This window comes from Polyodon spathula, chromosome 4, assembly GCF_017654505.1.
Source record: "Polyodon spathula isolate WHYD16114869_AA chromosome 4, ASM1765450v1, whole genome shotgun sequence".
Classification (NCBI taxonomy): Eukaryota; Metazoa; Chordata; class Actinopteri; order Acipenseriformes; family Polyodontidae; genus Polyodon; species Polyodon spathula.
Window position 1 is genome coordinate 41,465,674 of NC_054537.1, and position 26,531 is coordinate 41,492,204.

The 26,531-nt window shown below is 39.1% G+C and overlaps 1 protein-coding gene across 1 annotated transcript in view; it reads left to right on the forward strand.

Moving 5' to 3' along the window:
• LOC121314543 (exocyst complex component 3-like) overlaps positions 1-26,208 on the forward strand; it is a 42,699-nt gene extending 16,491 nt beyond the window's left edge. Inside the window, exons 4-13 of the mRNA XM_041247933.1 lie at positions 4,745-5,426; positions 9,853-9,970; positions 12,616-12,741; positions 15,636-15,736; positions 16,040-16,150; positions 18,684-18,822; positions 19,954-20,076; positions 22,466-22,627; positions 25,283-25,410; positions 25,896-26,208. Of these exons, the coding sequence (XP_041103867.1) occupies positions 4,745-5,426; positions 9,853-9,970; positions 12,616-12,741; positions 15,636-15,736; positions 16,040-16,150; positions 18,684-18,822; positions 19,954-20,076; positions 22,466-22,627; positions 25,283-25,410; positions 25,896-26,064 (1,859 nt within the window). The 3' untranslated portion in view covers positions 26,065-26,208. The remainder of the gene's footprint in view (positions 1-4,744; positions 5,427-9,852; positions 9,971-12,615; positions 12,742-15,635; positions 15,737-16,039; positions 16,151-18,683; positions 18,823-19,953; positions 20,077-22,465; positions 22,628-25,282; positions 25,411-25,895) is intronic.
• The last annotated feature ends 323 nt before the right edge of the window (positions 26,209-26,531 follow it).

Below are 26,531 nucleotides of genomic sequence, written 5' to 3' on the forward strand. Positions count from 1 at the left end.
TTGTTTCAATCGCTGTTTAGCCAAAAATCGTTATAGGTGGGCATCCCCATATCGCTCCTGTGGTAACTGTAGGTCCCAGACCTGCTTCCGTTCCCGCCGGAACTTTTCTACAACGAACTAGGTTACTCTCTGATTCACTAGCAGTTGCTGGGCTCAGCTCTGCTTTGGGTCTGATTGCTTGCAGTCCTTCTCACAGTGTTTTGTTGCCGCTCTGGTTTGTGCTTGCAGTACCATTGTGAAGGCTGTCACGGCTTGACAGCAGGCTTCCTCCAATCTTAGGGCTGTGTTGTGTTAAGCCAGAAGCTATACAGGTGGGCACCCCCGCATATTGTTTCTTCAGTACCTATAGGTCACTGATCTACTACAGTTCTTAGTGAACAAGGTTATTGTAATTGTAGTAGACTGTGCTCTGCACCATACCATACCATGTGGACCGTTCTTGTACCATGCACCGTACCATTCACCGTACCGTTCACTATACCGTGTGTACCGTACCAGGTGTACAATGCGCTATATACTGACTGCATATACTGTACATTGGGCATTATAATATATCATTAGCACTATACCGCACTGTTTATATCATGCCGTGTATACTGTGCATTGCTCCCATACTGTACTGCACTGTGCTTGTTGCACAGTACTGTATACTTGTTCACTATATACACGTTCTGTGTGTACCGTACTTTGTACTATTGTACGCTTTGAACACTAGATGGTGCATTCGTAACGATCTTGTTAATCGTTTGCTCAGTGTGAAGCAGACTTTACAGTCACAGGGAGGAGTACATGCAGAGTGGCAGCAAGGGGATCTGCTGTCTATCGCTGCTTCTGAGGAAACAGTTGACAAACAGTTCACCAGTAGTGCTTGTGTCATTATAAGCTGAGCTTTTGCCACTGATAAACAGGGCCACGGATGTTTTCAATGTTCCATGGCCTGTAGATGACAAATGGAAACACTCAGTTTTTTAGGATGATCCTGTTCCCTCTCGGTGTCTCCTGGTACACCTCGATTTCCTCTTTGAGGTGCATTCATCCTGGGGTCACCTGGCTACAGCACCTTCTTCTTCACATTCTTTGGGAGCGCTGTACAGCCTGTATGAGGCAGATAAACTTGACCTGGCAGATTTTCCACAGTAGATGCCGCTGTCTCATCATTGGTGCAAGCCCCAAAGTTAATGCTTTTAAGTAAAGATGCTATCTGCCCGAATAAGCAGTGCAGGGTTTTTGAAATTATACTTAAAAAGGCTTACTCAGCTGGCGCTTTTGCTGCATGCCTGGGTAATTATAAGAGCATCTTGGTGGCTTACCAGAGCTGTTCGTTGAAGCCTCTTTCAAAGAGTCACAGGCCCAAACCACAGCAGATCGAGGAACTGCGGCTGGTGAATAAGAACCTGCTCCGTATTTCAAAATTCAATGGGCAGACTGTGGGTAGGAACCTGGCTGCTTTAGTTGCTGCAAGACGTCAGCTCTGGCTGTCTCAGGCGCCCATAGCGGATGGTGACAAGGCACCATTGCTGGATGCTCCCATTACTCCAGGACACACTTTTGGTCCTGCGGCAGAGTTCTCATTTGGCGCTAGTCTACGAAGGAACTGGTGTGCCTGCTTCCAAAGAGGCCACCTCCAGTACGTAGACTGACACCAAACTGGAGATCAAGGTTCCAGCAGCCTCAAAGACCGGCAGAGCAGGCTCCTGCTAAAGCCAGAGGGGGTTTCCACAACCGACCCACTGTTGCGCAAAGGGGGAACTTCAATAAATTCCACCATCAAGCACAAAGGCAAAAGGCTCAGGCAAAGCAGCGGCCATAGGGTGCCACCTGGAGTACTGGCATCAATGCACCTCAGACACCTGGTTGCTCAAAACTGTACAGACTGATTATTCCTTGCAATTCAAACACGGTCCTCCTCCATTTCGGGGCGTGACTACAATGTTAGTCACGGATCCACGAGACGCATTGGTATTGTCTCTGGAGGTGACAGTCCTGCTGCAGAAGCGGGCTATTTGCACAGTTCATCGTCTTCACTTGGAAGAAGAGTTTTACTCCAGGTACTTCCTGATGCCCAAACAGGATGGTGGCCTCAGACCAATCCTCGATCTCAGACAAGTTAACCCTTATCTGAGTCGACGGAGGTTTAAAACGTTAACCATGCAGCAGTTGTTGAAGTCAATAAGGCCATGCAACTGGTTCACTGTGGTGGACTTAAAAGACACTTTTTTTCACACCCTAATAAAATCAGGACACAGGAAGTACCTCAAGTTCGCTTTCCAAGGGACAACATACAAGTTTCGGGTTCTACTGTTCGGCCTCTCTTTAGTCCCCCCGTTCATTTTCAAAGTGCATGAAAGCTATTCTGACCCCATTAAGACTCAGGGGCATCAGAGTTCTGAATTACCTGGATGATTGGCTCATTTTGTGTTCAGTCTCCAGCGCAGGCAGGGGCTCACGCAAAACTAGTCACAGATCACCTGTTCTGGTTAGGTCTGTCAGTGAACTATGCAAAAAACCATCTCACACCTTCACAGACAGACTCATATTTAGTGCAGAGAGTAGCCGTGTGTCTGAAGCTTTTTCAGCTCAGCAAGAAGCTCACAGTAGTGGCGTTTCGGAGGCTTCTGGGCTTGATGGCAGCAGCTTCCCAGACATTCCCCTTGGTTCTTCTGCACATGCGCCCTCTTCAAGGCTGTTTCAACAGCAGGGTTTTTCAACCAACATTGAACCACGGCCATCTGGTGACAGTGTCTCGGCACTGTCTGCTGGCTTTATCCTGGTGGACACAGCCTGCTCACTTACACTTAGGCATAGTGCTGGGCAGTGTTACCAGGAGAGATGTGTCCAGCGTCGGCTTAGGCATAGCGCTGGGGAGTGTCACCACAGATGCATCCAGCATCGGCTGGGGCGCCGTGTGGAAAAGCAGGGGAGCGCAAAGAATATGAAAACCCTCATAGCAGGGTCTCCATATAAATATTGTGAAACTGCAGGCAGTGTTTCTAGCCTTGCAGAGTTTTTTTTTTTTTTTTTTACAGGAGGTGCAGGGCAGACATGTGCTTGACTGGATGGACAACACTACTGTGATGGCATACATAAACCACCAGGGCAGCCTCAGGTACCCCAGTCTCCACCGGGTTAGGCAGCAGACCGCCTTTCAAGGACAGTCCCTAGTGCCTCAGAATGTGGTGAGCCTCATTTGGAAATTCAGGAGAGCATAAGTGGAAGTGTTTGCCTCTCAAGAATCGACCCATTGTCCCCTTTGGTTCTCAATAACGGGAGCCGGGGATCCTCTGGCAATACATGCCTTGGCACACCAGTGGCTGAGGTAGCTTCTGTATGCCTTTCCTCCACTCTCCATGCTCCTGCTGTGCTTTGAAAAGATCAGGCAAGACCTGACCAGGGTGTTACTAATAGACCCTTATTGGTTCAAGAGACTGTGGTTTTCAACCTTGATATAGCTCCTGAGAGGCCAGCCATGGAATCTACCGAAACGCCACAACCTGCTTAGTCAGGCGTGGGGGATGTTGTGGCATCCTGACCCATCAAGCCTGCAGGAGTCTGGCCCCTGAACGGCACCATTTGAACCATCTGGGGCTTTCTAATAGAGTCATTGACACTCTACAGAATGCAAGAGCGCAATCCACGCATTCCCATTATGGGTACAAGTGGGGCGTTTTTCAAATATAGTTCCTGCCTAAGAGATTAGACCCTACAACCTGTCCCATAGTAGTTATACTGCAATTCTCACAGGACCTATTTGATTAGGAGAAATCCCCCTCTATATTAAAGGTCTATTTTGCAGCCATTTCGGCTTGTCATATTAAAATTGATTCAGTCTCCCCCCAGGAGCTCATTTCCTGGCGGGACAATTTTTAAAGGGTGCTTGGTGACTTTGGCTGCCTTTTGAAGGACATTGTGCCTCGTTGGAGGCTTAAATGTAGTGCTGGAAGCGCTTATGAAGCCTCCTTTTGAGCCTTTGCATTCAACGGAGCTGAAATATTTGTTAATAAAAGCTTTGCCTGGTGCGGACACTAATGTGTTATGTGGACAAAACCAAAAGTTGGAGGCAGTCTGAACGGTGGAAAGCTCTGTCTAAATAGAGGCTATCAAGATACGGTTCAGACTGCATATGATCGAACCAACTTGTCCCCTCCAGAGAAGCTCACCACCCATTCGACCAGGGGCATGGCAACTTCGTGGGCTTTATTCCAAGGCGCAACTGTCAGAGACATTTGCGATTCAGTGGTGTGGGCTACGCCACACACTTTTACACAGTTCTATCAGCTGAATGTCATGAAGCCTCGAGCTCAACCCTTACAGCATAAAATTAGAGGTAAGTGCCCCTCAATTTTTTTATGCGCAAGGTGGCTGAGAGGCTTTGGAATATCGATTCAGATCAGACAGTATCAAAGGATTACATTTCTATTTCAGGGAACCAGGGTTATGATAATAACCTAACTTTTTTTCTTTTGTCAGTATTTTCCGTTTTGGAAATTTGGCATTTTATGAAAATGCCGGTTTCAGTTTTAAAAAAATCATTTGTTGCATCCCTGATTGCTTGGTGTAGGATCAGTTCTAAGGTCTGTGCTTATCTAATTAACGCTAGCAGATGAAATAATACAGGACTTTTATTGATATGTGGAATCAGGTTTTACTTTTACCCTTCAACAGGGATTGGACTGTACAGTATCTAACATCTATATTTCCAATGTTGATTTAAATGTTAAATCAAAATGTATTTTGTTTTTCACAGTGCCAGAGATAGTCCAGGAGGCTCATAACCTGATTGAACAAGCGGAGCTCCTACAAGCCCATCGGAAGCTGATGGACCTGGAGTGCTCACGGGACGACCTCATGTACGAGCAGTACCGCATGGATGTAAAGAACACGCACGACATGAATCTCATCCGCAATTACTTTGGGGAGGTGCAGAATCTCTCTGAGGAGCTGGCCAAACAGCTGTGGATGGTGCTCCAGAGGTCTTTGCTTACCGTCCGCCGGGACCCTACAATGGTTGTCTCTGTGGTGCGTATCATTGAACGCGAGGAGAAGATTGACAGACGAATGCTCGACCGTAAGAGGCAGACGGCCTTCATCCCGCCCGGTAGACCAAAGAAGTGGAAGGAGAAGATGTTTGAGGTCCTGGAAGGGACAGTGAGCACCAGGATTGAGGGTAGCCAGTCAGACACCCGCGAATCGGATAAAATGTGGCTTGTGCGCCTCCTGGAGATCACTCGCAAATACGTGCAGAACGATCTTATTGTGGTTAAGAACCTGATGATCCAGTGTTTCCCGCCTAACTACGACATTTTAAACAAATTCTTCACACTGTATCACAAGGCACTGTCGGTGCGTATCGAGGAACTTGCTTCAGAAGACCTTGAGGCTAACGAAATTGTTTCCCTTCTCACATGGGTTCTAAACACATACAAAAGGTATTTAGATTTTAAAGAAAACATTTACATTATGTAGTTAATAGTTCAGAAAATTGGTTGTGGTGTTCCAGTAACTGCAGTTGTGAATTATACAAGCAGTAACACACAATAGGGTGTGCAGTAATTATACAATTATTGCATGCCCTGGTACATTGTGAGGCACGAGTCGAAGTCGAGTACGTTCAACCACCCAGGAAGTGCTGCTTAATTCATTGTTCATTTATATTTGTATATATGGATATTTATTAACTTATTTATTTTTGTACCACATCTTGAATGCATTGCTTTTCTGTAATGGAGTCAGGAATCAGTACAATGTTTATGATTGAACAGGTTGGATTTTAGCAGCCGATGTTATGAACTGACAAGTATTTTGACAGGAAGACCCAAAGCACAACAGATCTGAATACCTAGTCAAAACTGACTTATGACCGGTGATATGTTAAATAATAAATAATAATAAAATACAAAATTTGCATGTTAAAGAAATGAGGTTCAGTCGAATTTAAGATGCAGCCCAAATTTCCCACCCTCAATTTGAGGAAAAAATAAAACCTCAAATAAAGATGCGTTTACAAAGATACAACCTCAATTATGCATATGAGCCAATTATACAAAGGAGTACTACATTTTTTTGCAAAGACATGCTACAAACTTGTCTATTAGGCATATTTTTAAGGCATAATGTACTGTAAAAATTGTTGTATAGGTCACACTGGAGTAAAAGCCCCTCTTCTTGAGACTTCAATTTTAGGAAAACACCATTTTTGCTCCCTCCTTTTTGAGACTTCAATTTTAGGAAAACACCATTTTTGTGTTTTAAATTTTTTTTTTTTTTTACAATTTGTTAGATTTTTTCCTACATGCTCAACACCCATAAAGAAAGATACACAGGTTTAGTTTCAAAATAACCCTTGTTTGCAACATTTTATTCCATTAATAATTTTACATTGCTTTTTTTGTTTTTAGTTAAACTGCTAGAAACGATTCAGTTTTTCAAAATTTCGAAATAACTGAGTTTAGTAAATTAAGTGCAATGTCAAAAACAGTGTAAACCACTGGCAAATGGTATTTGAATGGATTTAACCACTTCAACTCCAGATGTAAAAATGAAACCCTTTCCCATGGACCAGATTTTGAAAATAATAATAATAATAATAATAATAATAATAATAATAATAATAATATAAATAATAATAATAATAATGTTTTAAAACCTGTAATTGCTATAAAATGTTAACATATGATGAGTAAAACACAAATAAATTTTTTTTAACAATAAAAAGAAAAACACTGCCAATAACAATAATAATCAGTAAACAGTAATTATCAAATAAAAATCAAACATCATCAAAACATGTGCCATTATCGACTTGCTTTGTGCCATTTATTGAAATGTGCAATACAACAGAACCCAGGGTTGCCTTTGCAACCACTGCACATTTTACTTGTGTCTTTTGTTTTCATTTTCGTAGCAGACCCTGCACCTTTTTTGCGGTCTCTGCTTCCCTTGTGTTGGAGGAATAGTCACAAATGCGTGTATACAGCTACTTTGCGCAGGCATTGTGATGGATCTGGCTGCCTCAGACACCTGCTTTATTGCCTTGTACCCAGTACTGTGTTTTGATAGTATTTCATCACAGCACTGCCATTTCAAACCAAACAGCTTCCCGTTTGCAGCTGGCTGACCTGTAAAGTAGCTGCATGCTCTTTTGTTTGTACAGTTTGTACTGTTCTTGGCTCCACATCCTCTTCTTCATCAACACTGAGTGATAAGTCAGCATCACTGTCGCTGGTATCGAAATCCTCCAAAAGCCAACTTAGGACTCCTTTGGTTCAGTGAGGACAAACGAGACCATCTTTCTGGTGCCGTGTAACGGCACAAAACTATTTTTGTAAAGTACAACTAAACACAATTTTAAAAACTAATAATTTGATTTAAAACACTATTTGTTTAAAACACTATGTATGTGTATATATATATATATATATATATATATATATATATATATATATATATATATATATACACACACACACACACACACACACACACATATATATATATATATATATATATATATATATATATATATATATATATATATATATATATATGTGTGTGTGTGTGTGTGTATATACTTGTAAAAGTTGAATGGCCTAGTCTTCTAAACGCCTAAATGCCCACAGGTAGATTGGACTCGCTACATGACACGCAATTGGATACAAATGTCACCTGACCCTCTCCCGACTTTCATTGCACATTCCACAGTACTAGCACTGCCTTAGAGAATGAAACCTGAAACACTAGACTGAGAAACCGATCATAGAATAGAATGGGAAACTTGACGTACGCATGTATGGCATGGTACTGTAAGTGGGTTTTCATTTGACGTGCATGTAACTGCGACGCGAATGGTGCACCACGACTTCCACCAATGACGTGATTATATTAACAGCGTAAAATTTAGTTATCAAATATATTATATATATATATATATATATATATATATATATATATATATATATATATATATATATATATATATATATATATGTGTATATCTTATATAAATGTATATATATATATATATTATAATATATATATATAGATATTATACATAATATTGTATTTCACCAATTTTATTTCCCCGTTCCTCCTCTATCAGCTTGTTTTTCTTAAGTTTTAAGTTTGTCTTAAACAAATTTCATATCTGTTGTGTAGCATTTTTGTTTTTATCTGACTGTCCTACTTTATCCAGTCTCAAAGACACTTGCATTATAGCAATAGCTGTTTGCTATGGATCCCAGGTGCGGGTTAAGTCTGAATGTTGACAAATCAATGGCTCGGGAGGCTGGGAATAAGGAAATTCATAGAGACTCACAGCTATTGAGTTAACAGTGAAGCAGTATAGCTGTGACATTTTCATATTCCGAAGATTGATAACTTTAACCACTATTTTGTTTTTCGCCGTGTACATGTGTCTGGGTCGAGAGGAGGTCAGTTAAGAGTCTGAAAGCTTGCGTTCAACATTCAAAATGACCAAAGGTATTGAGAGTAACAAATTAAAACTTTTAATTAGAACAGTGGTTTTGTATTTCTACCTAGCAACATGACCTGATGCTGTAGATCCTGAAAAAATAATCGGTTTGTTGACAGTTAAGTTTGTGTGAACCATAACTGTGGCTGTAGTAGTCCTATTATTGCACTGGTACAGTAGTTTAGTAATTACACACACACCAGCTTATACGTTTCACCAGTGTATTAGTCACTCCACCCTTTTAAGGCGCCCTGAAAAATGCTAGAAAATCGACTTATACAACGTTTTTTACGGTATATTAGTAAATTAACATGCCTGTCTGTAACAACACATCTCTCTTAGTCATCATCTTCTGAGTTGGAGGAGTCCCCTTTATTACTCGACATCTCCTAGACAGTGACTTCCGCTTCTTTGAAAATTCTGCTCTCGTTCATTCCTATCAAAATGACATCTTATTCTAGTAATGGTTAGTTATTTTAGATGCACCAAGAACCAAAAAGTAACATATTACCTTATCCACTAAATACAAAAATAAAAAAAAAAATATGTAGGAAGAATGTATACAGATATATCCATTTCAGATGCTATTGCAGGTGACATTCATAAGCACCTGTTTTACTGATTTTTAAGTTTGAATGACTGTGTTAAAAATAATTGTTTTATATAGGCCTACCTGTAGCTTAATTTATTGAAAGCATACCCAGACTGGAACGGCAATAGCAACGGCAACATTCTTTTATATACAATTGAGCGTTTTGCTTGTTCCCATGCCACTGCTTCCAAATGCAAAAAAATGCATTTTTTGCCTAAACTTATGCTGTCTATAAACTCTCCCCTTCTCATTGGGTTTGCTTGTGTTTCCACAATAATAACAGCTTTTACTAACATAGGATACAAGTTGAAATTCAGGGTGACTCGATGTGAAGCTCTGTAACTCTTTATTTAGTCAGATGTATGTTTTGACCATTCTGAAGCTGGCGGAAAGCAAACTGGTGGAAGTTTAAGGTATCCAGCACTTGGTCTATGGAAAATAGACACAGATTCTTAGATCATTATACATTCCGTGAAAAAGAAAGCATCTGAATAACTAATAAACCAAACTAGCGGATAGATTCATGTTTTCTGCAGCTTTACAAAATACTCAATTGTTGCAGAAAAAACGGTGAAATAATGGCGTACTATCCTCCAGCAGATCTCCTTTTAAAAATAACACCCAATGTGTGCTAGGGTTTGGTATTAATGGTACATGTTCTATTGAAGGCTCATTTTTCACCGGGTCCAAAAAAAGCTTTAAAGAGTAAGCCTTTTTAAATGGTGGATTAAGCATTTACATGACATAGGCTGTCCATGGAAAGCTGACTGTAACCGCCTCTGTTTCTGTGCAGTGCAGAGATGATGGGACACCCAGAACTAACCACAGAAATGGATGTGAACAACATGGGCCCTTTGCTTCCAAAGGAGGTGGTAAATCAGCTACTCAGCAAGTACATACAGATTTTTACGGTGAGTTCATTTCCAGTTGCAAGGTCTTGTGAGTCCGTAAGATAATGCACAGAGGATGAGGCAGATTCTTATACTTTAATATACATTCGGAACAGCTTCAGTTTGCCAATCAGGTTCAATGACTGTAATTAATTCCTATTTTACAAATGTGTGTTTTCATACAACAGGCATTTACAGTGCTGAGAAAGTTTGTGAACCCCAATGATATTTATAGAAATTTCATATTTTTACCACGATAGCCTTCTGGAATCAAAACTTTTCTTAAATCTCCAATAGAGTTCATATTAACGAATTCCATGTCTTTTGAAACAAAATGATGTATGAATTAGACAAACAATGAGTAATTAAGCTGGTTTTATCAGCTCAATTAAGGGGATAATTAGGTAGAACTTCAGGGGTGAGTTTGGGAGGCTCCATCCTATGTAAAGATCAGAAACTTTGTGAATTTGATCTTCACCATACAGGGGTGTGGAAACACGTCATGCCACGATCAAAAGAAATCTCTGAGGACCGCAGAAAAACAGTTTTTGATGCTCTGCAGTCTAGAAAGGGTTACAAAACAATTTCTAAGGATTTGGGGTTCCATCAGTCCACTATCTTTATCTGTTATTAGGACTTAGATTAAAATCTAATAACATTTTAGGTTTTAAATATGTGAAAATCCTAAGGGGTTCACAAACTTTTTCTCGGCACTGTGTGTATATTTTATACATACTGCTCCACAAATATGGGGTCTTCAAAAATGTGAGCAGTTTTTGAAAAAAAATTGTCAGCAGAAAAATCTACTTGCCCCCCTCCCCGTCACACAAAACACACACACACACAGAATAAAGTAGACTATAACTTATAGAATTTTTATTTTATTTAACAGTGAACACAATCAATCAATTAGTGGTTAACAGGGGCGGAGCTAGCCTAGACTGGTTCACTAAATTATTCACCTCACGTCAACAAATGTATAACATGCTTTATGGAAATGTTTCTTTCAGTGCAGTTTGGGACACATTTGCTAGTAAATTTAAATAACATACTAAGTGTACAACTATAATAAGCTGTACTTCGAGTTATTCAAATATAAAAATCGCTTCTGCCTGTTTTTTCCACTCTTACTGTATAACTGAATTAAACTCTGATATACAGGTGTTTTAGTTTGTTGCATCACAGATATGAAATCATTGCCAACTGTTACTGCTGCTTTGTGGAATTCTGATTTTTCTTGAGGTTCTTTCAGTTTTGTAACTGCTGAGCCCCAGATTTTTAAAGGACTTGTGTATAACCTGTCAAGTTTCTCTGCATTTCTTAGAGGTTTTTCTACTAAAATGCACACAGTATTTACAGTAGGCTCCATCAAATTCTGCAAAGACAAAATATGTTTTTTCTTTTATTTCTATTGTATACAATTTTTTTGTACATTTTACAGCTATTTTTCCTCATCTAACATCTTGTCCCATTATGGCTAACTGGAACACTGCTGCAGCAAGGTGATCCTGGTTTCCTACCCTGATGGATTGCTTTATTTATTTATTTATTTATTTATTTTGGGAGGGCAACATTCTTTCCCTGCACTACTCTCCCTAAAAAATAAATTAAAAAATGAATGAGTACATAAACCTATTGCCATGAGATTTACAGTCTGTATGTATTCAGTTGTCAGAAACTTGCCTGGCTTTCTAAAAAATATACCCAGAGTGTTTTTCTAGCAACAGAATGAACATAGGAAAAATAAGTAAGTAAAAACTTGTGAATTGCACACCCCTGGGCTATAGTTATGGGCTGTGGCATACATAGTATACATTTTTATAACTGGTAACTATAGTCTTTATATAGTTCACATATGTGCATGATATTTGCCAACTGTTAACAGTCATGCATAATGAGAACTGTTTAAGAAATTACTGATGCGTGCCAAAATAATTACATGCTTTTGAATTGTAAGATATCCAGAAAGCCACTTTCTTTGGATTTCCATTGTTGTTTTACAGTAGCACAAGTTAACTTCTACATAGGGAGCCAACACAGTTTACTGTCACTGCATTAAACATTTGGGCACACAGTTCCCTACACACAGTTTCCTTGACTGTGTTTGTAGGTTTCCGCACTATTCTATTTTTAAGGACCTACAGGAGATGGCTTGTCTAACTGAACTAAAATGAACTTTAATGATCTAGTCCTGTAAGTCTTTTTGATTTTAGCTTAAGGATGTATCCTAGGTTCTTATCAGAGAATTGTACCACCAAGGCAGGTATGTGATTGACATACACCTTGAATAATCTCAACATTGACCCACTCATGATCAGTAAACTGAATTTTAATCACATAAAGCTTCTGAGACTTGTTGGACAGTGAACACGTTTCAAGGCTTAATTTTAAGCTTCTCTTGGTACTTAAAAATATAAACTTGTATAATACAGTTAACCTTTAGTCTATTTATATGTCAGCTATGGGTGTTGATGCAGATTTAGCATTAGTACTTCTCTCCATGTACTAAAGTGGTATTTTGAACTGTTTTCATAAATCCTAAGTGTGCCAACACCCATATATGGCTTCAGAGAATTTTTCTGGCATGTACATGCTTTATGACTACATACTATTCTGTAATTTGTCAATTACAAAATGTTTTAACACAAGTCATGTTTTTATTATAGTCAAATATCACTGGCTGGTTGCGGAAAGCTCTAGAAACTGACAAGAAGGACTGGAAGAAAGATACAGAACCAGAAGCTGACCAAGATGGTTACTATCAGACCACACTGCCTGCCATTGTCTTCCAGGTACAGTTATAGTTGCATTGTGATTTGTATAGTTGTGTGATATCAGGGCTACAATTTTGCAACCATGACTGTATTTTGTTTGTGGCTTCAATGAATGGCTCTCGCCACTTTGAATACTCCTGTAACATAATTTGCATGGCTTGAGAAATCAGACAACCAGTGCTGACAGCGTTTTTACAATTCAAAACCTATTAAAAAAAAAAGCAGGTATATATGTTGTTACACAAAGCCTGGGCTGCTAAGGGTTATAATTTGCATCTCAGGATTCTGGTGAATTCATAACAAACCTTTCAAGCCTTGGTCAAATTGATGATCAGCTCTATTGTTTGCATGCATATTTAATGCTCTTTGTTGCTCTACAAGGACTGAATAAATCTTTTGCTATGCAGGGAGGACCATTTTAAAGAGTAACAGGGTTCCGAAAAATATAGCGTTACACGTCCTCACATGTTCCTACAACTGTTTAAATAACATACCTGGCATTTCTTTTCATTGTTAACTGTTTAAATAACATACCTATAATTTATTTTTATTGTTAAAATTCTGACAACTTTTTACACTTATCTTTAAAGTCTGTTTCAAAGCTCTTTTCAAAATGTCCGCTGTAGGGAACGATAGTGTAAGCATTATTGCCCACATTGTCAAACAGGTAACAGCAATAGCGATTCATGATGTGGTATGAAACAGAGCACTTGTTTTATTGTTTGGTTTTTTTTTTTTTTTTTTTTTTTTTTTTTTAATTGCTCAGTGCTGTAATGATTGAGGACAGATCTCAAACCACAGTGCACTAGAGAGAAACATTTTGAAAAGAGCTTTGAAGCAGACTTTCCAAAGCAGCACTATGGCATAAAATGTTCAATACAAAAAAATGGTGTCCTGAGTTACAAGCTCTTGCAGTGGTCTAAAAAAAAGAAAAAGAAAAAATATGCATTGTAGCATAACAGGAAAGCATAATCAATCAGACTGCGAAGTCTGTATAATCGGATACAAAACCGCCAAACTTCGTTATCTAGCCGAAGATAACCCTATCCCTGAATGATTCAATGCACAGAGCAACTACTTCGACAGCTGTTTCTATTCACGTGAGCCGCGATATTTCCCCAGTGGAATTATTTGCGCATGGTTATTAAAAACTGAAAATTAATGGTGAAAGTCTGACTTTCAAAAGTTGGGGTGGTGTGATAAGATAATATAGGTTTGCCAATGTACAGCTTCATAAAGTCAAATAAAACCTGATGACTAATGTTATGTTAACATTGAATTACATAACGGTTTGTAGTTTTCCATATACTTTTAATGAATAACTGACAAATTAAAAAATGTGACATTTCAAAATCTAACATGAAATACTGTACTACTATTATGGTTTCCGGTAGACTTTTATGCTATAATTTTATAGTTTATTTTATTACATGATGTGTAAAAGAGCTAAATTATGTTCATAATTATTTTTTTAAATTATATCTCAATCCTAAAATGCTAGGTGATGCTATATACTAAGGATGACATAGGGTACTCGGATACACATAGGGTACTCGGGTATCCGGGTTACCCGGTTCTCGATATTACCCAAATCCATTTAAGATTCGATTCCCCTTCAAATCTCTTTTTGCTAAAATCAAATGTCTCAGTTTTCCACATGACCTGTTATAGTGGAGCCACTCGACTTGACTGGCTGGACCAGAGGTTCCTTTACTGGTTTGCGACAGGCTTGCCACTGGTACGCGTCGACAGTTCTTTATTACGATATGATTCCTCAAAACACAGTGCTCTGTCAGTCTCACCATCGTGCATCAGTCTGTTTGTACCACTGAAGAACAGGGAAATGAGATATTATAATGCAGACCTCCAGACTGCCATTAAAATGGTTAGAAATGCAAAAGAAGCCAAAACATTTTGACAACTTTTCAGGGGTTAGGCACAAAAATGCTGCATCTCCCTTTTAAAAGCAAGTGTCAATATTTACAAATGTGGGATGATGTTGGTTTATATATATATATATATATATATATATATATATATATATATATATATATATATATATATATATATATATATACACACACATATACACACACACACACACACACACACACACACACACACACACACAAAGTCTCTACGGCAGGAAAAAAAAGACTTAGTTGTAAAACAACCAATGCGTTTTAACACTAACATGCCTTCATCAGGTATATTAACACCAGCAGAATACATGAACTCCAGTTTCTTGCAATGAAGGGCTGTAATGCAGCAAAAAGAGCAAGAATTAAACAAACAAGGACGTGAAAAGGTTACCATACCAACCTGAAAAAAGTTGTCTTTGTGAACTCCAATAAACCAATGTTATCTTTCGCCAGTCAAGTCGTACAGTGCCTAAATAAAGTTCTGAGTCAACACAAATAGATTTTTTCGTACATCCCAGTAGATTTTGTTACGTTGTTTACCATCAGGAGTTTAAGTGATTTAATTGCACAAGATTCCATGCCTAGATGATGAGCTGATAATATCTCTTCAGCCAAAGAATCAGCCACAGTAATTTAAGAGACGCATTACCATTTTGTATAACAGTATGTAGTGTAAGCTTTGTACTAAAGCAGGGTCAGCTGTTGAACAAAGTTTATTTTTCAAACTGACCATTTAAAACATGTGAAAGCAAAACACACAGAAATGCATGCGGTCAGCTGGCTTGCATTCCCTTCTCTGGCCATGACATACAACAAACTTCAAACTGGATTATTTCGATAACATGCATGAATTAGTTCGTAGTTAACCCTGTAATTAACCCTTTCCAGGGATCTGGTAACCCAGTTCCTAGAAGGCCTAGAACCATGATGCTATGATTCTTGCTATGAATTTTCATCAGACCATAATTAATGTTTTTTTATTGTCTCTAGATGTTTGAGCAAAATCTCCAAGTGGCTGCTCAGATTGATGAAATATTTAAGCAGGAGGTGCTGCGTCTGTGTTTGAAACAGATGACCTCCTTTTTAATTAGGTAAGAAGCATATTTTTTCTTACTTCTATTATGCTTTCCTTTTTTTAATTCAATGGTATAATTTTAACCCTAACTAAGCCAAGATGTGTGTTACTTTGCATTTCTGTAAGTTGAATGAAACTTGTGTCTCTAAGCTAGCTTTGTGGAATGTAACCAAACTGGACTTCCAATGCAGTATAAGATTGCAAAAATTGTCATGTAAGAATGGAGTAAACAAACCACATTGATTTTATGTCTGCATTCACAAACTTTTGTCATTTCTGATTTGCACATACAGGAATTAACCTGTTTTCTGTTTTGTAGGTACAGGGAAGAAGCAATTGCTTACAAAGAAGATCATATGAGAGATAGACAACATCCTCAGTGCTATGTTCAGTATATGATTGCCATTATCAACAACTGCCAAACCTTTAAGTAAGTGAGTTGCTAGGGTTAGGCAGATGATTTATCATGCTTTTTTTGGTTCTGTGAACTTGGTATTGCAACTGTGTTTGCTTTTGAATTGATCAGCACCAGCACATGCATTAGCATACAATAATATCTCTGGGATGGATGGGCAGAAAGCAGATTCATGTAACCAAAATTGTATTTAAGAATTTAAAAGAATAAATTAATCCTGTTGCCCTTGTTCTTAGCAGAACCACCCCTGAAAGAAAATGCCTTAGTGGATTGATTCCATAATTAGTGTTAATGCGACTTGCAGGAATATGTCAAGATATTTCTGGTGGTGTCGTTTTTACAAATGAGCAGTTATGTTATTCAAAAGAGAAACCCATTATAAGAAGTTACATATCTGTTTTAAACAATCAAAGCTCTAAGCTCTAAAGCCACTTTCACACACAAATGACATCTAAAAAATTCTTAAAAATACCCATTCACACACCACAAAATCATGCCATCTGTGCCGGTATAACACCGTCATAACCTTTTCAAACAACCAAAGGAATCATGAGAGACCATTTTCAAACCTGTCAGTTAAAATCTTTCTCATGGCGATGGAAACCACTTCAAAAAATAGCACCGTCTTCGACCAAAGTGGATTTAGATGAATTTTGTTTGCTACTGGATCTTTTTCATCATTTTTACATACTCACTGCAAAAACATTCCATTTCTAAGCAGTTAGGCCACTGCATATTATTTAAAAATAACACTACAGGCAGTCCCCGACTTCCGACGCTTCGATTTACGACGCACGGCACTTAACGACTCTCTTGCTTTATTACCCTGCTTCGACTTCACCTCATGCATACGGCATTTACGACACGGTGAGACCTGAGCCATGCGTCTTGCGCATGCTTGGTGTCCGAAACGCAGTACCTGTCGTGGTCGCCCTGACTGAGTGGCATTTTTTTTTTATGCATGTAACGGTTTTTTAATCTATTTATTTTTTTTTTTTTTTTAGAATTTATTTGCTGTTAACAATGACTGATAAGAGCAATGGACTCAAAACAAAACCTAAGCTGTGAACTCTGTCACATGATGAGGGGCTTAACTTCAGGCAATCGTATTTCCTGCTAGGAGTACCGCATACACACACTGTATACGTCATTGGAAAGCCCCGAGTCTGTACTTTTAAACAAGCCAGGTAGGTGTCTGAGTAATATACGCGTAATCACTGGGCACTGAGTGTAAAGAGTTAAATAAATATTTGCATGAGTATAATATAACAGGTCATTTTTGTAAAACTATATTATCTGGCCGAAGAGTCAGTCAGGAACCTAACCCCAATTTATAACATTGTTCCTATGAGAAAATGTGCTTTGACTTACATCGCGACCTTCAGGAACCAATTGTGTTGTAAGTGCGAGGACTGCCTGTATTTACAAAATAGAAATGATCTTTTTATTCTCACACTCACAAGCTGTCCTAGGCAATTTGTGATATAAAGCAGGTCAATCTGTATTTAATCTGCCAATATTTTATCTCGTTTTGGAGTTACATATTAATGAACAGTTGCGTATTGGGAGTTTTGTGATCAACCTGTTCGGTCCCAGTTATTGCGTTATGGGGAGTTCTCATGTATGTGTGTGTGCGTGTGTGTGTGTAGATATACACACGCAGTCATGTGGTTTGGTGGTTTTTAATCCACGACCACTATAGTGCTTCAGTGCCTGCAGGGCTCTTCACACAGGCCTTTAAGACGGGTCTGTGCCATCTCTGAACAGCCTGCGTGGTGGATCAGAACCGTCATTAAATATGTCGACTCTGTGCTGGTATATGCAGTTCACACAGCCCAGCGTGCTGCTTCAATTCTGTCTTTGAGACGTAATAACTTGTCTGTGTGAAAGGGGCTTAATTTTGTTAACTCACACATTCCATAGTTTCTAACAGTGCACAAGTAGTGCCATTCAGAATTTAAAAAAAACTACACTGTAGCTCCCTCTTGTGTACAGAGTGCTTCATGGTCTGTAAAACAAACAAAGCCAGGCATTATAAAGGTGCAAATCTTTGTACCCTTTGTCATGGAAGTCGGTATGTTCTGATTTTTTTTTATTTAAAAGGCATTACATATGTTTATGTATAGACGTGCGGTAGATCATCATACTTTATTTGTAAGAAGACCTACTTGAAGGTCATGACATAAAAACAGTGTTCAACAATGTTCAGTTCAGATTTTAGAAGTAGGTATTGATATTGAGCTGCTTCCTCTAGGGTATTGCTACTTAGTAACGTAGCACAAAGAAGGTTGAATTTCTGTACAGTATATGCACAGTATGGAGATGTAGAGCATGTTATTTGTGTTTAGAGGCAGTGGATCTCAAATGGTTTTGGTTCAGGACCCACTTTGGGACAAGATCTTTCAGACATTAGAATTATAAAAAAAAAATAAAAAAAAAAAAAAAAAAACTTACAATGATATATTGTTTTGACATGTACAGTGAAACATGTCACATAACATTTTACACATGCATATTCTAATTGTATTTTCTTTATTATTTTTGATAGAGAGTCCATAAAAAGCTTAAAGAAGAAGTATTCCAAAACAGAGTTTGATGAACATGACGCTGCCATCAACTCAACATTAGACAGTGTGGCAAAAGATGGATGTGTGTATCTGTTGGATGAAGTCTTTATGGATCTGGAGGTCAGTTAATGAAGCAAGAAAAAGCCTTCAAACAGTCTGGGCTTTTTAGTAATACTAGATGCAATTTATTGGAAATTAAAGCATAGCTGGTAGCCAAACAAGTAATAATAGTTTTAAAAAATATATATTTTACAAGCTCTAAATTACTGCAACTAATATAATTAAACAAAAAAACAATTCGGTTTTCATACACTAGACCAGTGATTCCCAACCTGTGGTGCGCAGACCACTTGTGGGCCGTGAGTAAACTCAAGGTGGTCCACAAACAACTCCCAGAATTCGGTTACACGCTTCTTGCAAAAACCCATTTCTACACAATCACACATCGTGCTATTACTAAGCAACACAACAAACAGCTTCAACCAAGTGATATATACAATTATAAGATTTGTATGTAGTGTGCATTTTTACCCTTTATCTGTTTTATTTTATTAGGGGTGTGTTTATAAATTTATATATATTACAGCTCCCTTTGATGCAATGTGAAGCTTCGCCTTCAAAGCCACCATTAACTGAAACAGCTTTTTAATGTGAAACAAATACTAACTTAATAACTTACATGTTATGAAGGCACATTTGTCTTTATCAACCATTATTATATATATATATATATATATATATATATATATATATATATATATATATATATATATATATATATATATATATATACGTTCAAGTCTTTGCACATCTGTCTAATCTGTGCTCATTCTTCACTGTTCAGGGCAAAAAAAATAAAACCTAATCTGGCTGTCCCAGCCTTTTCACTCTGCATAGAAGTAGCGCACTGCATTGAATATTCCTAACTTGGTTGGAATGACTAAATTAAATAATAAAAAAACCATTAAAACCAGTAATTTTCATTTTCAACAGTATAAAATGCCTGCCACAGTGTTGCCAGGGATATAGACATGTACCTATTATTTCCATACTTTTTTGGAGAGGTTAGCTGCATATAGTAACAGAAGTTAATGTGAAACAAAATGTAAAAATCTGTGTTAAGGAATTGACAAATTTGTGCATATGGGAAAGTTCATCCATTTTGTGAATAACAGCGCTAAAAAAGATTATGTGCATTTAGCATTCCTGACTATAGAATTCAATGCTTAATACAAGTCGATTTCTTCATAGCAACATCTCAACGAACTCATGACTAGAAAATGGCTGACAGGATCCAACGCTGTGGATACCATTTGTGTCACAATAGAGGATTATTTTAACGACTTTGCCAAAATTAAAAAGCCATACAACAAGGTAAGTCCTTGGAAGGGGGGGTGGGGGTGGTGGATAGGTTCTTCTTTAATTAAATCCTACTGAACAAGCAACTTAAGAGTGTTACTACTATGATAAAACATTCATTAGAAAAGTGGTTGAGGTTTATTATAATATTGTTTATAATAGCTATACATTGAAATGCATCCATAATATAAAAGGGGCGAAATCAGTGAGGTGCCCTGGACAACAGTTTACCAATTTAACAGAGGTATTTCTCTGGAAGTTACATACTGACACGACAAATGTAAATACTGACCAAGGATGGTGTGTGGTCATCATTTCGGGTATTGACACTTGTGTTTCAGTCCTAACACACACAGCACATTCAGTCACCCAGTGGAAAGCTGACGAATCTCACTTTACTGTGAGGAAGTCAGTCGCCAGATATAAATCCGATAGATAATGTTTGCTACTTGCCAGCCTTCCGAAGCGTTTGTCCAAACCAAGCAGTGTTTCAGCCCTTGATGATGGAGCAAAAAATTGCTTGAAGGAGACCTGGCAGGGGCCTCGCATTGATCAGTACTTCTAACAAAGCCAGTCAAGTCAGACAAGAAAAATCCAGCAACAGTATGACACAGCAGTGCGCAGGATACCAGCACCCCTGTTATAGACGGGAGTAGTTCCAATATAGTATATAGTGAGGAAACCAGTGATCCTGGTGATCCTAGTCAGGTGAACCAGCCCAAGAGAGAAAGGAACCTTAATGGGTGCACACCAAGTGTTAAGTGGCGAGGAGCCTCTGAGAAAATGGCTTGGCTAACACAGATAAATTTAAGGATACCATCTACGCGTATTGGTGTAAGAGGTTTGAAGAAGACAGAAAGCAAAGGATAGACGGCAGATTGAGATTGAATGCTTGGATTGAGAAATGAGGCAACCAAGGAAGCAGTGGAGGTGGGCTGAAGAAAGTCAGAAGGAGGCCCTTTTGCAAAATTATCTAAAACATAAAGTAGAGTAAAGCATTTGCATGTAAAAAGGAGCAGCGTGCAAGAACCAGCTTTTATAAAGATCTGTTCAAAGAACCAGGGAAAAGAATGGTCTACTTACAGCAACTAAGCCTGAGTTAAAGAGGTATCTTGAAGAGACACACACTGATGTAAGAATAGGGGAGCCTATGTCGATTCACTCTGATATTCCACCAGAATACCAAATGTAAGACTGCTCCCAAGTGGAAGGAGGTGGAGCAAGCCGTAAAAAAATCAAGGGCTTCATCATCGCCTGGGCCCAATGCATACCATACTGATCACGTATCACGCCACTTCAATTTTGGCCTGGAAATTCGCCAGATCTCAATCCTATTGAGAATGTTTGGGGTCTGATAGGACTGGAAATCAGGAAAAGTCAACCATGCAACTGAATCTATGGTGTGTCAAGGTGGTGTCTACACATGGAGAATGGATGAGATATGAAAACGTAGAACAGCGTAAGATTGGCTGGTGAGACCTGTGGACAGTGGAATAGAGGAGGATCAGCAAATTATGTTTTTCCAACAGCTCTGAATGTGTGGGTTGGGGAGAACCCTGCATGTCCTTTGTATTCATCACTGGCTACACATTCTTAAAGGATGTAAGGTAGCTCTTAGTCAGGATCGCTTCACTTGGCATCATGACCAGGTGTTGCGATGCTTGGCATTAACACTGAAAGAACTGCGTAATAAGATCAACAGCTCACCACCAATATTAGCAGCAGCTGCACGCAAAGAACGACATTCCAACAGAGTAACCAACAGGAAATGTTATTAGGTCTAAGCTTCGCCTGGGACAATTAGAGGCTGCTAGATATTGGAGAATGCAGGCAGATGTTGGCCAGTGCCTTATTTTCCCACCGAGATTACTGCAACTACCCTTTGACCTGACATTGTCCTGTGGTCAGTCTCAGCACACCTTTTTATTTCAAATTGTCTCTCGTCTCTCAGGCATCGATTCTACAAGTCAGCGGGTTGCACAATAGTGGTAGCCTAATATATAAAAGATGCAGAATACAATTAAATATTTGTTGTACTGTAAAAGGTAATAAGCAGGCTACTGTAAAGAATGCAGTGAAATGCTGGAAACGAGTGGACTGTACGTACTTATACGCAGTTTCATGAAAATAACTATTGGCTAAATAACTATCAGCTAAACGAGTCAGACACGTTTAATAACAGGTAAGGATATCCTGAGGTCTTCAAAGAGTCATTCACCCTTGCTGCTGATGAAAGGTTAAGTGTAGGCAGAATAAACATTTCATATATTTGTGCTCAGGTGTGTTTTTATTTATGTCTGAAATGTCTCTGTATACAAGCCTTCCGTACAAGGAGAACGTTTTTTGATGTTAATACTCCTGTCACTGTTATACCTAAAGTGTTGTTGTTTTTTTTTTATTGTAGGAGATGACATTTGAGGCCCATCGCAGGGTGGTCATTGAGTACGTCAAGGCAGTCATGCAAAAAAGAATATCTTTCAAAAATCCAGATGAGCGAAAAGAGGGAGCAGAAAGAATGATCAAGGAAGCTGAACAGTTTAAATTTCTTTTTAGGAAACTTTCAGCAGTAAGTTTTTGATATTTCACATAGTCGTCAGTACGTACAGTCTTTAGGCTTTCATACTGAAGGCATAGCTTAACTAACTCAGACAAAATAACCAGCCGTTATTTGTGTGTTAAAGTATATTCATTGTTGAAGAACAGCTTTATCTTTTGAACAAATGCCTTTCTGCCCGAAGTGAAGCAAATGCATCAAGATTAGGTCAGTCAGAAGATTTAGGAAATATTTGGCACTGTTCACAAAGTTTTAACTTGTGAGTTCCCTTTCATGTAAGAAATGTAACCGTTACTGCTTGAATATTATATACCAGAGTTGCTTGGCCAAGAAAAAGAAAAGTTGCCGTTCCAAGCGATCGGCAGATTCAGAGCAGATCGAGAAGCTCTGGGTTACTGTTTTCCACCAAGGAAAGGTGCTCGCAGAGTTATTGTGTGAACGTTCGGCACCGCCGGCCCCGCCTGTCCCCTTGGGGGCTACGAGCTCAGATTGGCAACAGGATGACATGCTGTCCATCACTGCCTCCGAGGAGGTGTTCGAACAGGAGCTGCCGTTCCAGTCTGAGGATGTGGAGTCAGACAGCACATCCCCTGCGGTTAAGCTCTCCCTGTCGGCAGAGCGTCTACCGCTGATCAAGAGGGCCACTGCAGTCTTGCAGATGCATTAGCCTACAGAATGTGGGACAAGGCAGTCCATCTTTGATGATGAACATACCACCTCACCCGTGGATGGACACCATATATAGGGTGCATGATGCGGAGAAGCTGGGCCTGGCCCATTTTCCAGTGATGGAGGCTTCAATTGCCACCTTGGTACAGGCACCTAATTTAGTGCTCCATTACAAGGATGTTACTTGCCCCAGCAAGCAGTGGCAGGTCTCGGAGTTGATCCTCAAGCTTGCCTATTCAGCCAGTGTGTTCGCTCATTTGTGCCCACTCTCCAGCACAGGCAGAGGCCCATATGAAACTTGTCACCGGCCACCATCAACGATTGGGCCTTACTGTGAATCAGGCAAAGAGCCAGCTCATGCCTTCTCAGATAGCCTTCTGTCTAGGAGTGTGCTTGGACTCCAGGTCCATGCTGTCCACTGCTGGTCGGCAGAGTCCAGAGAATAGCCGTCTGTTTAGAGCTTTTTCAGCTCAACAGATCGCTTACGGTACTGACGTTCCTGAAACTTCTGGGACTGATGGCAGCAGTTTCACAGACCCTTCCTTTGAGTCTCCTGCGCATGTTCAGGCCTGGGTCAACAGCAGGGTCTCATCACGGTCTAAAGGAACTCTCTTGGGGGAAACAACCGTCTCATCTACGCCTCGGCTTAGAGCTGGGCAGTGTTACCAGAAGGGAAGTTGTCACCACGGACGCATGAAGCCTGGGCTGGGGCGCTGTGTAGAATTGCAGGGTCTTCATGTTTTGGAGCTGCAGGAAGTTTCCCAGGCTTTGCAGCATTTTTTGCAGACGGTTTGAGGGAGACATGTGCTTGTCCGTCTCCATCGTGGGGCCCGCATGCTTTTGTTCAGGGCACATGAGAACCTACTCTCACTGTGGACAGTACATCTGCCCGGGGTGACAAATAGGGCGGCGGACCTTCTCTCAAGGAAAGTTCCCAGTGCCTCAGTGCAGGCTTCACCCCAAGGTGGTGAGCCTTATTTGGGAGAGCAGAGGTAGATCTCTTTGCTTTCCGTTCTGGCCGGGCACCTGCGGGCTCGCCTGTAAGCTGCCCAGAACTGCATTGTCCTCTGATGCTGTAGCTCTGAGGTGGCTGAAAAAAAAAAAAAAATGTATTCATGAAAAAAGTTTGATTTAGAATTTGTATTTCAGAGTTTGCATTTGCCATTGTACAAATAAAGACAACATCTGTTTTTGTGCTGATAAGAAGGTATTGATAGAACATGGCTATGAGTAAACTCACTGTTAAATTAGTTCGTCACAGGATGACATAATTTGGGTGGATGTTGGGGGTGCAAGGATCAAACATGCAAACACTGATTAGCAAGTGTGCCTAACTGATTTATTAAAAAAAAAGAAAAAAAATCTGGGTTTTTTTTTTTCCATGTTTCCACTGGACAATTTTTTTTGTTCCAACCATGCAGTAAAAAAAATAAAACACAGGGAAATACATTGAAGTACTAGTATTAGCGCCTGTTTTTTAAAAGGAGAAAATGGCACGTTAAAGTAACTGAATAAGAAACAAACATTGAGCTTAAGAAACATTATAAAAAATATACCCTGCAACTGCTTGTTGACTGAGTATGTATAAAGTTTATGTGACAAATATACTCTGTTTTCTTCATACATGGTGGCACTGTTTGATCTTCTGTTAACCCGTATGGTATCTTTTAATCAGTCCATTTTGGACTGACTGGCTGACACTGGCTGTTATTTGATGTGCAAGGCTGGTGCTGGCTGATTCATGCTGGCAGGATGCTGGCTTCAGTTACGCAGACTTCATGTTTTATACCACCCCTTCTGTGGGATTCAAGGCTCAGTGTAGCCCACAGAATGGGAGTTAGTTCTAACTAACATGGATAGGCAGCAAGAGAGATTTTGGACAAAAAATTTAAATAAACTGTGCTTTTTAAAATTGTTTTCTAAAACACTTACCTTTTCTGTGTTTGTTATCTGTATTCTCTGATTATAAATAAAGCTGAATACTTTCTGCCTTTACAGGGTTTAGGTGAGGATACCGATAGGTTGTGTGATGCCATTGTTGCATTGGCAGAAGTTTTTAAACTCACTGATCCTACCTTGCTGTATCTTGAAGTATCTACACTTGTCTCTAAATACCCGGATATAAGGTAAGTTGGCGTCAACTTAAAGATAAATAGTTTTAAAACTATAAAAAATTGTAACTGGTGCATCGTGCTGACATCTTAATTTTAAAAAGTGTCCACTTACATAATTCCTTTGTATAACATCAGGAGAAAGTTGTGTAATTACATTTCTGCTGTTATATACCTGTATTAGTTGACAGTGAATCAAGTTTTAACAAAACAGTGTAACAGCTTAACCTGTTATTGCAAAATGTTGCTTTCAGGCAATGTACTATTTATTTTATTTTTGTGTAGCATGCCCTACAGTGATGCCTTACTAATTTATCTGCCTTGTTACTGTAAAAAACGAAACAAATAAACAACAATAAATAGCATGTTGTCTCATAGCAGCTGTAACTTGTTTGTATTTTTTGATTTGTTAGAATGCATGAAAGGGTTCAGTTTGTGAAACCTGCTGTTTCTGCTGACATTGTGAGTTTGCTCCACAACTGTTTTCTTGTAATCTTCAGGGAAGACCACGTTTTAGCTTTGTTGGCGGTGCGTGGAGATGCCAGTCGGGAGATGCGGCAGATGATTATCGAAACTCTGAATCAAAACAAACCCTTGTCGACCGTAAACATACAGCCAGTTTTCAGAGATATTGTTGTCCCTACTACCGTGAATAAATTACTTAAATAAATTTAAAGCAAGAAGAACCGATGTAAGAACAAGAGAACACATTATTCTAAATTACAATATAGATTTAATTTGAGGGACAAGAATGAACACATTTCAATTAATTGTATTTGTGTGTGCACTTTGAAAATTAAATGTGGGTAAGGGGAAACTTGTGAGTGTTTAATATTATTGCAACATAATATAGCTGCCATAAGATTTAATGAAAATTACTGTTTTAGTTAAAGGATATATATGGATTACCTGTTAACATTTCATACTTGATGTACAGAAAATAGTTTTCACATTTTTTCATATGTGATTTGACTAAAAAGGCACATTTTGAAAACATTTGTTAATTTTCACAAATACATTTTGGTGTTGGTGCATGTATTTTCAGTCTCAGGAGGATCTTCTCTTAATTTACAGCTTTATAAAATGTCAACAATAGCCCTACTTAGGGTGACTCTGTCGTTTTAGATACACCTACA